Source organism: Catharus ustulatus, chromosome 15 (assembly GCF_009819885.2).
Source record: "Catharus ustulatus isolate bCatUst1 chromosome 15, bCatUst1.pri.v2, whole genome shotgun sequence".
In the NCBI taxonomy this organism is placed as follows: Eukaryota; Metazoa; Chordata; class Aves; order Passeriformes; family Turdidae; genus Catharus; species Catharus ustulatus.
This window is the reverse complement of record NC_046235.1, coordinates 19,377,793-19,392,598: the sequence shown is the minus strand read 5'-3', so window position 1 is coordinate 19,392,598 and position 14,806 is coordinate 19,377,793. Positions and strand designations below refer to the sequence as shown.

Genomic DNA, 14,806 nt, shown 5'->3' with positions numbered 1-14,806 from the left:
GTTTTCACAACTTACTCTGCATCCCTCTTAAGACCTTTTTAAGATCTTTTATGAGGTCTCTAAGCTTTTTAACAATACATATAAGAACATAAGAATGAGTTATGTTTATAGAGTCTTGTGACAGAGCCAAATTCCAGATGCAAAGTGACCAAGAAACATTTCTCCTCAGTAACATTAAAGCATATTCTCATACAGCACATGCATTTCTGCACACATTATCAGTTCTTAAACATTAAACTCAGTAGATTCCAGACCAGAAATAGCACACAGAAACTGGCAATGGGTGGCCCTGACTGAGTTGCCAGGTTGAACCACATGACCCCCAGAGGCCCCTTCCAACTCTAACACCTCTACGGTTCTACAAGCTCATGTAACTTCAGAATACTTTCCTGGTTTTTCACATATCTGACTTTGCAAGACAATTCACAAAACAGCACCATGAGATGCTTCAGCCAGACGGCACACTACAAAATTCCTAGTGGCTAAAGCAAGAAAAGCTATAGTACAGACCAGATACACAGAGATGTCATTCAGCATCTCACCAGCAAGCAGAAATGGGACAATACAGTGTTTTCATTAGAATTCAACTTTGTTCCCTAGATTTCTCTCTTAGGGAACAATCCACACTTTCCAGCATTATATGCAGCTTTGGAAGACAGAAAGGAAAAACCAGCTCAATTCAACAGCTGCTCTTAAGCATACAATAACACTTCACAGTTAACTTGTGAGCCTCCTTTATACAATGCTATGTGTAGATCAGAGAACCAGCAGAGTTCTCCATAGATATCTTACTTTTCTCCTAAGGCACTAAATTTCCTGCTGATTAAGATGGCACAGAATAAATAACCATTTTTGGAAATTTGTGGTTCTCCAGAGATCTTGCTTTCCAAGGAAGTATATTGTGAGGAAATTGTGTTTCCAAGAGGGATGTATAAAAGAAAGCCCAGCACTGCAAAAGCACAATGAATGGAAATCAGTTCCCTAAAATAAGGGAAGGTGAAACTTCCCCAGGACAAGCTTTGCAATTTTAAGAATACCAGCACCCCTCTCTATGTATACGCTCTACCTATCAAGCAAATTATTCTAGTCTAAAAGAAATCAGTCCCAGACATGTAAAGCTGGAGAATTGCAAACTCAAATTTTAAAAAGTAAGTAATAAAGATGTTTAGGTAAAGTGTAAAGGTTTAAAACCTGACAGTTGTGTCCCCTATATTTTCATGTTTTTTAGTCACCATGGAGGATTACTGCCAAACAAGAAAACATTTTTTCCCTTTTATGCAACAAATCATGAAGTTTCTCAGACAGGAAACCACTATATTTGACTATTTTCTTTTCCAACAGCAGAACACTGACTCGTACTACTACAAAGCATGAAAGTAAAACTTTTCTTTTCAAAAGGCAGTCATGGCTTCAACTTTGTATCTCATGGTACAGGTATTTTAGGATAACCTTTAGGCACATGAAGTTTGAAACACACATACCATCGTCTTCAGCCCCCAGACTCAAGTATCATTTTCTCTTACTGCACTTCTCTGGCCAGGCATATTAAGTAAAGGCTGTATACATTTACCGAATACAACAGGTACTAATGCTAGGTGAAGATTTAACCATTTGCTTAATTGCACATCGAAGCCCACAGATGATACTGAAAAGAAACTACATTCCAGCATTTCCTGCTGAAAAGACCGAACAGCAGCTGATAAAAGCATTTTATCAAAACAGCACATTCAGCTTTCTCATTAACAAGAGAATTTCTATGCAAGACAGTGCCATCCAATGCAGAACTGTATCTAGAAACTCATTAAGAGGTCATGTGGGTGGTGGTAGATCTGCAGTGGCTTTGATCAAGCAAAACACAATCTAGCAGCCACATTTGTACTAGAAGAAGAAAACAGTATCCATGCTGAGACATTGCTCTTGCTCTGGGTAAATTCTGCTGCTCGACATCATCAGCTCGTATCACACACTAGACAGTCCCTGACTCTACTGTAGACTCATTCTTGCAACCAAAAGCCAGTTCTCCTGTATAAACAAATGTCAGAGTAAAACTGACCCATATTTACCCACAAGGTAATGCCATCAAGCATCAATGCTAAGTAAAAGCTACTTAGCAGAGGACCCAGCTCAGGAAGACAAAGATAAATCCTAATACCAGAACAGAATCTTCAGAAATTCTTCCTGTGCTTCAAAGCAGAAAAGCCTCTACAAAGAAATGGATTCTAGAGAAGATTCTGGGAAGTCACTCTGTAGAAACCTAGTAATAGTAGACCATCACAGTGCGTGCACGAGGAAAGGGCAAGATCAGCACAAGGGAAGACTTGGCTTCTAATTCAAGTCCCTCACAATGATTTACATAAATAATCTGCTATGCAAAATTTTAATTTAAAAAAAAAAAAAGGTCGCAGACATACTTGGTATATAGAGAACTCTTGCTCAGTACAGGAATGTCTAGGGCAGCAGCTCCTCACAACTGAATCTTCCACATAACCATGAAAGATTTTTATCTATTGTCGGAAGAGAGGAATTTCCTTTGGAAACAGAAAGTATTCCTGCTTCAGGATATGCATTTGCATGTGCAGTAAGACATGAAGTTTGCTAATAAACTAACAAATAACAAAATAATTGGGTTGTTTTTGTAAAATTCAGAACCAAATCAGGAATTTTCTACTCACTTCTGGATAAACTCTTGTAGATAATTTAGGACAAATATTTCTGATGAGATGCAAGTTTCTAACATGGACTGTAAAGTTTAAATTTTTAAAAGCTACAAAGAATAGTAAACCCAAGTTAATTGGTTTCCTGAAATAACTGGTCAATTCAACAGAAAATAATCTGCCACCAAGACAATGGGAAACAAGAAAAACATTCAGTCCTAGTCTTCAGCTTCTTAAAATTTTGAAAGGCTGTTCTCTAGAATATTGGGCCCTGTGAAGAATTCACTCTAATTTCAGAAATGTGACAGCAAAAGTATGGGACACAAACACCTGCATGTAGGAGCCAGGTTCCTTTGATAACTAATTTCAGTGTAAATTAAGACCACCAAGTATTCATTCAGACACCCATGTCTATAACGGTGCACCTTCATTATAGGTCTTGATAACAAGAACCCTACTCATAAATCTCAAATTTTCACTGACTCAGCTGGCATGTGTACAGGGGATCTCCCCTTAAACATCTTCAAGAGATTAGTACGGCTTGGCATGATGCAAATTTTCTCTGCAGCACTGCAATTTCACTGCCACAATGTTCTACATTCCTTGTAGTTTTCTGTCCCAAGTGTTAAGTATTGCTCAAGTCTCGGGACGCTGATAAACACAGCACATGTCAGACAGAAAATTGTGCAAGGGCTGCACCAGGATAAAGCAAGAGGACTGATTAATCACAGTATTGCACCCTAGTCCCTGCTTTTTATCCCCCATAAATGAAATCCTGAAGTTAGCAGAAGTCAACTGTTAATAAATCAACTGTTTCAGTTCTCATCTCCTGAGGATTGACTCTCCTAAAGCTGAGAGGTGAGGGCTTCTGAAATTCTCAAGTATGCCCGCAGATTTTTGAGACAGATTTTCCCCAGACATCTTCTAGAATAAAAGAATTTGTCTGAAGTAACAAGCAAAACAATGACATGAGTTCAACCACTAAATGGCAAATCGAGTACGCTTGCCATGGAACTGCATGGGACCTACTGCATGGGACTCGCCTCATTCTGATGCTCTCAATAGGAGTCAAAGTGGGCATATAGAACCCGAAATAAAATTCAAGCAGTTTCAAAAAGAGACAAAAATCTTAGAGATGCCAAACTTTCCTTCTCAACAGTAACTCTTGCCTAGTCTATCATATAACGTGCACATAATAGCACATTTTCTTTATTAGTTTTTCTAGTTATCTCCCTTCACCTTCCAGAAAAACTAAAATAAAAACCAATCTCTTCATGTTCCAGTATGAGTAATGGGAATCTAGCATATATCTCCCATAAACCAGTCCTTTATGTTCAAAAGCACTCAGCATATATCACTTCAGTCACTTTTTCAAAGGCGGTGGACATACCAGGTACAGTCCATTCTTAAGGAATACAATTCATGGTGGGCACGTCTTAACAACACACAGCTGCAGGAAAATACCCAGAGCAAGATAAGACATTTTAGAGAGCCACCCACCCTGTGGAACTCCTGCGTCTAGTATTTTTCCAGTTTCTGTGCAAAGGATGTCTCTAACCCTAGTCAGTTTTTCCACCAAAGATTCTCAACTAGAGTTATACAGTGGGAATTCCAAAGCAACTGGTTATGTACAGACATATCAGCATTCCCTCCAACAGAGGGATGAAAAGGAGAAAAATTCCTGAGGATTTGTATCCTCTACTCTGCTTTCTGAATCCCAGCTTCCCCCTTGCCTTGGAATGAGCTCTGTAAAGCAGTATTGGTTATTTACAAGAATCTCAGCTCCCTTCCTTTGGAGAGTTCCCCCATAAAAGCGAAAGGCAAATCCCAGGACAGAGACAGGTGCTGGGGGGTGGGGGTTGCCTTAGGATGACTCGCCAGAAGCAAGAGAGCCAGCAGCTTTCTTCTTAGGGCGGGCTTTTACACTTCTCACTGGAAGCTGAGGAGAAATAAAAAGAGGCATTTTAGACTAGTTTATTTTAACATCTAAATGTCTAACAGAAAGATGCAAGAATGAAGAGTGAAAATAGGACAAAACAATGACAATGTGACCCTATTCATGTCAATGTAATAATGCCATTATTATGTTGTCCAGAAAGCTTGTTTAACCATTTCTTTTCTTTCATTAAACAAATCACTTATCCATCAAACAGCAATCAGGAGAAGACATTCTAAAACACGGTATGTCCACTAGTAAAATCAAAGCCAGCTGTCCAAACAAAAGGATATTTCTAAGTGGTAACATTCACGTAACATTTCACTGCTCTAACTTTTCCACTTCTTAACTTCCATCACCAGTGCAGGTCTCTGAAAGCTGTAGAAACATCCTCAACTAATCTGCACAATTTACTTCTGTGCCTTTCATTCTACATATTGGCAAGAAGGGCACATTTATTCATCTATGATGCATTCAGCCCTGGCTGGCAACCTCAGTGATCTCAGTCAAAGATCTCGTACAAGTCCTAAATCTGACCCAAATACTCAACAATCTGAGCCTAAAAACCAATGCACCTGCAAAGGGCTTTATCAGTATTTCTGCATTCACAATAAGCAGCATAGAAGAGTACTTTGTGTCTTTTCACAATTTCACTTTGAAAAGTCCTCACTAGGAAGCTTTGACTCAAATTTTGAGCCTCTTATTTCCCTGCTGCTGTCTAATACAGTAGACAAGACAGAAGAAGGAACAACTCAGAAGTAAGCCATAGAAAGATCAGAGTTAAATCAAAACACATCTTTGGACACAGATGTCCATCATTGGAAAAAATCAAAAGCCATGTGGACCTTGTCCTGAGAACTGGCTCTACATGTGCAGTGGGTTTGAACCAGATGAATTCAGAGATCCCCTCCAACCTCAATTATTCTGTGATTCAATTACAAGGAGTACTTAAACACATACAAAGGTTTCCCCCACACTGTAAAAATCATGTCAACTGTACAACTTAAAATCATGCTCTAAGCAATTACTTTCCTTCAAACAAATAAGTAAATAATAGCCTGAATAGCTCAACAATGTGAGTCAGTTATATAGCATTGTTTATCTTGGATAAAGACAGTAATAGAAGTCCAAGTTGAATCAAATAGAACCCAAACTTCATAAAAAGGGAGAAGAATTTTATCATGTACAAATCAAACCCTAAGAAACACTCGTAAGAGAAAAGACCTGGAAAGCTACACCTCAAAAAGCATCTTCTAACTGAGAACACCTGAAAAAAGAGACTGCTAAGCTTACATGATTCTTGAACACAACTGCATTTACTTTCCTGTATGGTTTATTTTAATAATGGCTGAATGGCTGTAAATACCTTGGATCACCACATGAACATAAGAAGACAATTGAACAATCACTAGTTACTCAAACTTCAAGAAAAAACTCCAGGAATGGGGTAGGTGGGGAGTGGTATAATTCCCTGTACCTAATGTGTAAAAGTCAAGAGAAGCCCAAGAGGGTACACAATTGCTGTGTTTACATGAAGAGAAAGTGGCTGTCCCAGGGATAAATGTCACTATTATATATTCAGACTGTAGCAGACAGGAGAGAGAATATTGTCAACAAAACACGTTAAAAATACGCAATGCTCCACCCTTCAACACAAAGCCCGAATGAAAGAAATCTGGTTCTGGCTTATGACAGAGGCTTACAGGCATGATAAAAATGCAAAAGCTAGAGACAAGTATAGCAAGAAGATGACAAGTTCTCTGATGTAGGACTCAACTAGCAAAGCCAGTCCAACAAATTTTATATATACAGCTTCTAAATGCTGAGACTATAAAGCTAGAGCCTTCCAACCAAGCTCACAAATCAATGTCAGTGCTGGAAATTATCTATACACCTACTCACTTCGGCTTTCATCACCTTTTTAGGAGTTTTGAGACTCTGGGTACGTTTAGGAAGTTTGTCTCCTGCATCTTCATCTGATGGGTCTGTTCTAGTATCTGATGGGGTTCCATTAGACCGATGTGCCACACTGCTCTCCTCTCCAGAGGAATAACAGGAAGCTAAGGAACAAGAGCAAAAGTTTTAGCAAATACTTTTAAAGAATCTCATGAGGCTTAAAATGGCCCATCCTCAAGGAACACATCCTGATGTCAACCATCCTGAATAACAATAATGGATAAGTACAGGGATGTATATTAAATGAGACGACTCTATGGAAGACAATGCACCTTCTCACAGATAATTTACAATCTCGTACTCCTTTCTGAGACCCAAGGCTCAGGGAAGCCCTCCTGGCTCCCCATCCAAGGTCTCACACAATGGCCCAGCAGGTGCCCTGTACCTGAGTCTTCAATAGTTTCCAGCAGACTCGTGCCAGAGGGGTGCAGCTGTGGATCACAGTTTCGCATGTGCACAGTATCTTCATCTCGGATCAGAGTGAGATCCTGCATGCTGAAACTTCGAAGCTTCTCAGACAAAACTCCCTGGCCCTAAGAGGACATAAAATCAGGGTGAAAGGCATGTCACCAAGATCATCTCACATGGGATCATTCATTCAGAAGATGAGCAAAGGTGCCCTATTCCCCACTAGGGTACTCTGAAAAAAAACAGAAAAGGGAAAATGCATGCTCCCATGCATTAAGAGATTAAAGCAAAATCCACTCCACTCCCCCTCTACTTTTTTTTAAGGCAAAGGATGGAACTAACTGCAGGGCAAACTGGAAGGAAGGAAAAGTAGGTTGGTGCCAAACAATTACTAGTACCCCTAATAGACCTGCAGCACCTAATGACTAGTACACAAAAATAAACTGCTGGACAATTCCTGAATGTTACAGAAGGCATTGCATTACCTTTGCAGCTGCAGTAACTGCTGCATTGGCAGCAAGGTTTAACCCTCTCTTGCCAACTCGCATCATGGTTTCGTAACTCTTGTCACAAGCCTGAGTAATGTATTCATCAATTTCCTAGGAATACAACATGGAACATGGCATTTAGCTGCCTGTTACAAACACAATCAGAGTTTCCCCATCATCCCCCTTAGAAACACAAAGCTCATCTGGACACACTTTTTTCAGGCTATTAGCATCAGGTGTCCTTGATCACATAACTTGAGTTTCTCTGCTAATTACAGAAAAGCGTGTAAATGCAACTTTAAATTACACTATGCAATTTCCAAATTGTAACAACTGAAACAAAGCAGTTGCTTATATCAACCATGTGAATAAACAGACTGGCTACAGAACATGCTGCTCCTATTGTGATTCAAAGGGCTTAATTACTGACAGTGACTGTAAGGGCTCATGACACTGGGTTAGCCAAACATGCTTTCTAAGCATTAAGCAAACTATTGGCTACACTGCAATCTTCAGTAAGCTGCAGTATGACATCATTGTCAGCCACAGAATCATTTTACATTCACTAAGGTCAGCACAAGCAAGATTCACTGATTCCAGTTTTTATTGTGATATAACTGAATTAGAAGTCAGTCAGTTCCCAGACAGGTCAGTATCTTCCAACAACAAGCAGGTACCTTCTCCTTATTGGAGAGCGTTGGGTGCACAAACTTCCTGTAGAGGACACTGGAGCCCTTGGTGTAAGGGGAGAGCAGCCAAATCACAAATGCAATTTTCAGCTCGAAATAAAAGGGAAACCTGAGAGAAAGAGGAAAGAAAAAAAAAAAAAAAGAAGACAAGAGAAAGATAGAGAACTGGAATCAAGATCAGCACAGAGACAGATGGAGATAACTAGCAGAGAGCAGCACAGGCAGAAAGTGTGTAGGCAAGGTAAAGGCTCAGACACAAGAGAATTAATTATTCAGGTCAGAAAAGCAGAACCCTTTTTAGAATCCTAGGACATACCTTCTTCGAGTATCATTTAGTCTTTCATCCATAGCCATGAAAACTCCATAAACAGGGCATCTCTCAGCCCTGCAAACACACCAAATTAGAGTCTGATAGCTACTCTCATCATTCTGATGTTTCTTCAGAGAGCATCCAGTGGATGTTAATATTACATTAGTTTCCCTTCTCAATTTCCAAAATTTTTAACTATATATCTTAATAATGTCACATTCCTACTAAAGCTGATGGCTGTTTTCTGAAACTTCCAACACGTACTCCTCGGATAAGAAACAAAAACAGGGCCAGTGCAAATGAGAAAGAGCAGGTTGAATGTAAGCCTGCCATCTCTAACCCCTACCCAATAAAGTCTGGGAAGATACAATAGCAGAGACTGAAACAACTGAATGCAAATTCTCTACTGACTCAATTAGTAGGAAGAAACTTCTGTTTTCAGAAGTCCTTTATGTGAATAAGCTAAAGTTCTTATACTTTTTCAATCTTTGTCTGCTTTTCAGATTTTATGCAGATAGAAACAAAGCTGCTGAGCACTTTTGTAAGGCACAGGTAGTGTCTTACAAGATTCTTTAGAAGATAAAACTCTTGATTAACATCGTTTCAGAGATGGACACAAAGCTCAAACACTGAAAGCAACGATGCAACTGAAGATACCCGGTTTCAAAGGTTTAGTTGAAGCCCTGTAACAATGAATTGTCATTTTTGGAGGCCTCCATACTGGCAAGCATGACACAGAGCACTGAAAAGAATAAGAATCTGCTTCCTTTTCTATTCCAGTCTGTCCCACTGTCCTTATTGGAAGAGAAGTTCATCATGCAAACCACTCACAGCACAGACATGCACGTGATCTACTCTTCCACATAAAAGACTCTCAAAGCAAAATAAGTCTCCTCCTTCTACCATTTTCATAAGGTGTCTTTTAGACTATCATTTTTTCAAACTGCACCAGTTCACATTAACAGCTTCTCAAAAATATTTCAAGTTATGAAGGAAGGAAGATCCTTTTATAGATATTGTGTATTTACCCTAACTTTGCAAGCAAAGGAGTTGAAACAGCTAAGATGGCAGCTACTACCCACAGTATCTAGAAACCTCCTGACTCTTCACAGGGATTGAAAACTCCTAAAGGAGACACAGTTTATTCTTAGCATCCCAACATTTCTCTCTGCTTAAAAAAAGGCAAAAAAAAAAACAGCAAAAAAACCCCAATCCAAAACAAAGACATAGCAATAACAAAAAAACCAAACAAACCACGAGCCACCAAGGAACTCACCAAGAAAGAACAATGTCTGTGAGTGTTTCTGCAGTGGTGAAAAAGGCAAACACTATCCAGTACATCATCCACTTCACCTGCAAAAGAGCAGTCACTCAATGGACATACATCAGAATCCAGAAAAGAAATGAAATGCCTTCTCAGTATAAATGACCCATCTCCACACATTAAGACAGATTCAAAAAGAAGGCATATATAATCTGTAATGGAGAGGGACACATACCAAATGGTACAATTTTAGTCTGAGAAAGCATGTAGGATTACTGTGCTCTAACTAGATAAACACATACAAATACATTGATGAATGCATGCCCTGGAGCAACATTATGGTGCAACAGTGTTAAGGTCCCAGCTGACCTAACCAAAAAGATTTGTTAGTTCACTTTAAGAAGTTACACTCTTCCATATATCATGAATACAAGAAAAAAATATATGTACACACACGTGTAGAAGTTTAACTTTCAGCTGCAGCCCTGTATTTTCCTATGTAAAGTTTTTCCTTAGAAAAAAGAAAAACAAAAAAATAAGATATTATTTCTCTAACTCACTAATAAGCATTCTTTGCCTTAATCATTACTTCTAGAAATCACACAAGCAATTAGTTTTTCTTTTCAAATGAAAGCTCACTGAGAGAGGTAAAAATGCAAAGAACATGCCACATCAGCCTGATCCTCTTGTTTAAGGTTTAGAGTATATACTACATATGTACTACTAAGACACATTTGGATGCCTATCATCCATCTCTCTACTTTCACACACCCTTATCTGGGGCAGTATTTCTTTCAAAGCACAAATTAATTCTCCCCTAACAAACAGAGATGCACACAGCTGTTTTTATAACTGGTTTCTCAGCCACAAGCCAATTACTCCTCAAGAGGAGTCAGCTGAATTATAAGGGAAATTGCTAGTTTTCTATCCCGTTGAGAACTAAAAAAGAGCGAAAGTAGCAGATAAATGAAGAGGACAATTAAATTAAAAGCAATTAACACTCTTAGTGTCATCAAAAAAATGGGAAAAAAGAACTAAACTGAATCAGGGAAATGTCACATATTAAATCCACACATTAATCCATATATGAAACTTACATGAACAATTATGTTCATATAATAATGACATGCTGACAATCCTTGCTACAGCAAGTAATATAAAAGCAGGTATTTCCCCAAACTTGCATGCGTTGGAAAATCTGGTGATTAGTTATTGAAAGACCCTCCACAAGTTTCTCATAAAAGAAAATTTATCTGCCTCCAGCTGCCCTAACACAGTGAATGGCTTAGGAGACAGTGGCTAGTAATCCAAATTACTTCCACTTTACTGTAAACTTTCTTTTTCAGAACAGAAAATAGCAAAACTTGTATCGTATGGCTCTCTCCTGCTTGTTGTTTTTTTTTTCTTGTACCAACAGTTTGGACAAGTCCAGGTGTCATTCAGCTGATCTAAAGCAACTTTTCAAAAGGAATGATTCAGTCCTTGGTGCAGCAACATGAATCAGCTCTTATATGAACAAGTGTGTGAATAATAATAAATCTAAGTTTGCTGAAAGGGATCCAAAAGGGTGGGAGATTTCAGAAAACCTATACACCTATCCACAGTAAATCTTCAGCATTAGGCAAAATGAAGGCAGTAATAGTAATAAAAGTAATTAGCAAATAACTACATAAATGTAATAAAAGGAAGATTATGGGATTTTTTTCCCCAAAAAAAAAAAAATCACAAGTGCAGCAGAACTCTTAGGTTTCCATAAGCCTGTGCTAGCTGTAGTAGTGCTTTCCTTACAGGGCAAGGGTATATGAAGTTTCTAAATAGTTTCTAACAGGTCTACACAAACACTTAAAGGAACAAAATTGTCAAGGATAAAAATGAAGGAACTATCGAGGATTAACAGTTGATTAAAAAAAAGGAAACAAAGGATAAAAGGAAATGGCCACTTTTCACAATGAGGAAAGTTACCAGTGGAATCCCACAGGAATCAGTGTTGAGATCTGTGCTGCTCATCTTCATGAAACATCTGGAAAAGGTTGTGAATAGTAAGATGACAAACTGTGCAGAAGATACTTTTCGATCCAAGAGATCAGGTAGGAGTTGGTCAAAGAATTCAAAAAAGGATCCTAATTGATCTCCAGCAGACATTTTATCTCTAAATAGGATTAAATGCAAAGCAATGAACTTACAGTGTCTGCTTTTTCTTAGTGAAAACTATTGCATTTCCATATATTAGCAGATGTCACTCAAAAGGGGTCACTGTAGGCAGCCTGAATGTAAGCCTAGAGCTTAATTTCAGTCTGCTAACAGAATGCTCAGGAGTACGAACTGAGAACAGAAAACATTGTTTAGTTACTGATTAAATAAACTTCATGTTTGCTTCATGTAAACTTCGATACTGGAAGCAGGTCTCCTTGCCTCTGTCTCCTTCTGTCACCCTTCACCCTATGCCCTAAAGCCAAAGAAAGACAAGAAGTATAGCTCCTAAACAAACTAGAGGGATCCAGCTTCTAGTTCTAGAAGTCCCTGCAGATGACCAGAAACTAAAAGAGCAGAAAGCAGATGGGAAGAAATCCTATTTTTTTTCCTTATAACAGATTATAAACACCTTCCAAAACTGAGGGTTGAATGAAGCCACATTTCTTTTTTCAGTCCACTAAAAGGAGTCACTTGCTGCTCACCCTGATGATGAACAGCTTCAGGCACATATACAGCCTCCCCAGCCTGCACCAAGAACCTAAACAAATTCAGCAAATGCAAAAGCATAACTGAAATGGAGACTTGACCAGCGCTGAAGACGATGTGTGAAAAGAAAGAAACTGTTTTTAGGACAATCTGAGCTACTAGAAGCAGTTTGCCACAACTGCTCAAGGATTTATCCTGAATTTTTATCATGGTGGTAGAGAAGAGTAAATTTGCACTGTACCCTGATGTCACTGATGGACTGTTTGTGGTAGCTTGGTCTGCATCAACTCAAGCTTCAGTATACCACTTTAGCACAGATACACCTGTAAGACCTTTCTCCACCACCAAACCCTAACCAATACCGCTTCTTAAGTACTATGAAGAAGCAATAGTACATAAAAAAGCTGGATTTGAAAATCGGCAGCACGGCATCCAAGTTTTCTGCTGAGTTTTCACATGAAGACCAGTTTGAACAGATATTGCCCCTTCTGCTATCTTTCCCCCCATCCTTCCACTTGTGTTGAGAAGGAAGAAGCACTTCAAGGGTAAGTGAATTAGACAGATGGCAGTCCAACATCTGTTGGACTGCTTATTTCTGATGCAGTCCCCTCAAGGAAGAACCATTAATATGTAAGTTTTAGCAGTTCAAATACATTTTCTTGAACCACTACAGCATTTTCTCTGAAACTAAAAATAAGATTGTATTTTTCTCCTGCAGCAATCCAGACTATCTACTTCAGGAGACCTATACCACTAAATCATTAAACAAAACCCAAAAATTAATAGCATACTTTTCCACTTTTCTTGCCTCAACTGATCCACTTAGAACATCCCTTCTGTAAGAAGGCAACACAATACATCACAAAAAAATCTGGTGTTTTAAATATAGTAATTGGAGCAATGGTGTAGACAGAGAAAGGGAAACGGTTCCAGAAGGGAAAGACACTGAAGTTTCCACCAACATAAAACACCAATCACAAGCAAAGTTGATGGGAAGCCACAAACCAAGCAGGATTATTCAACCCTTCGGAAGAAAACAAAAGTAGTATGGAAAAAGCAGTACAGGACACAACGTGAGGATAAAGTTACAAGAAAGAACTTGTCCTGGACTTTCATATGCTTCCAGGTTGCAGTATTTCCCCCGCTTTCCCTCCCTCACTAAGCATCTCCTGAGAAAATACAGCCCACGTCTACGGGTTGAAACCTCCCATTTCAGTAAGCGCCCATCCTTGGCAGCTTTTCCAGACGACTGGAGCTGCTGCTCGGGCGGCCTGGCTGACCCGAGCCCCTGCGGAGCCGGGGTACCATCGTCCAGGGGCCAGGCCGGCGGCTTGCGAGGCGGCCGCGAAGGACGCGGCTGGCGCTGCGCCGGCACGGCGAGCCCGTACTCACATATTCCTTTACATTTTTCGTCTTCACGGCCTTGTAGGAGGAGTACGCCGGGTAGAGGGTGCCGAAGATCAGCCTACGAGAAGAACAGACCCCTCAGCGCCTCGCGGCGCCCCGCACCGCCCCCGGCCGCAGGGGCGGGCACTCCCCCCGCGCTGGCGGAGCCGGTGTGATGCCGGTCTCCGGGCGCGGCTCAGCCGCCCTCACCGCGGCACCGCCCGTGGGAAGTGTGGGCCGAAGCAGCCCGTGAGGACCCGCCCGTCTGTAGCCGCAGCCACACGCGAGGGCGCCCCCCAAGTCCCCAGCCGCCCCTTCCCAGGGCGTGGGGTCCCGCAGGGCCGCACCGCCGCCAGAGCCCCGCTCTGGGCCGCGGCCCCTGAGGGACCACCAGGGAAGGGCCCCGCGCAGCGGCCCGCACTTCCCCGCGCCCCGGCCGCACGCACTCACACCACGAGGCGAGAGATTATCCAGGAAACCATGGCGGCACCGGGCGCGGCTCAGGGCTGAGTAGCGGCGGCAGGCGGCTCTTAAAGGGCAGGTTCCTGCAGCAAGTGCAGCTCCGCCCCGTGTGCTCGCATGGGAGGAGCCGACGCGGCGGAGGGAGAGGCCGCAGGGTTCCGAGCATCCCGCCCCGCTGCGGAACGACGGCGAGTCGCGCTGCCCGCCCCCCGCTGAGGGAAGGCCGCGCGTTCGCTCGCACCAGGCCGGGAGGCGCGGCGGGAACCGGGGAACGGAGCCCCGCCAGCGGAACGGCAGCAGCCAGGTGGAAAAGAGGCGTTGCTGGAACGATGGCAGAGAAGCAACATGCGCAACATGAGGAAAATTACAGGAGAGTGCTGAATTGAGATCACGGGCACTTGGGAAGACGGAGTTAGATCACAGAAAATGCCATCTTCCTTCCAGTTGCCCCCTCCAGGGCAGCTATTACGTGCTGCAAACAGGGTCGTTCAGAGTTCCACGGCTCCAAGTTTCACCCAAAACCGGATGCCAAACAAAACGCAACTAGCCGATGCTGACGTTTGTGTTATCAAAC

At 41.3% G+C, this 14,806-nt stretch overlaps 1 protein-coding gene across 6 annotated transcripts; it reads right to left on the bottom strand.

The window, feature by feature from the left end:
* Nucleotides 1-588: 588 nt before the first annotated feature.
* On the bottom strand, nt 589-14,414 carry REEP2 (receptor accessory protein 2). 6 transcript variants are annotated; one of them, XM_033073505.1, is made up of 9 exons: nt 14,221-14,414; nt 13,777-13,849; nt 9,718-9,794; nt 8,448-8,516; nt 8,120-8,240; nt 7,440-7,553; nt 6,932-7,079; nt 6,493-6,650; nt 589-4,593 (listed from the first exon to the last, which is right to left on the bottom strand). In XM_033073505.1, exons 1-9 carry the CDS (start codon nt 14,250-14,252, stop codon nt 4,519-4,521), a joined length of 867 nt encoding a protein of 288 aa, XP_032929396.1. In that variant the 5' UTR covers nt 14,253-14,414; the 3' UTR covers nt 589-4,518. The 6 variants fall into 6 exon arrangements, with proteins under 6 accessions (XP_032929396.1, XP_032929398.1, XP_032929399.1 ...); XM_033073507.1 differs by lacking the exon at nt 14,221-14,414 and adding an exon at nt 11,668-11,725 and having other exon boundaries at nt 13,777-13,836; XM_033073508.1 differs by lacking the exon at nt 8,448-8,516 and having other exon boundaries at nt 14,221-14,404.
* Between the last annotated feature and the right edge of the window lie 392 nt (nt 14,415-14,806).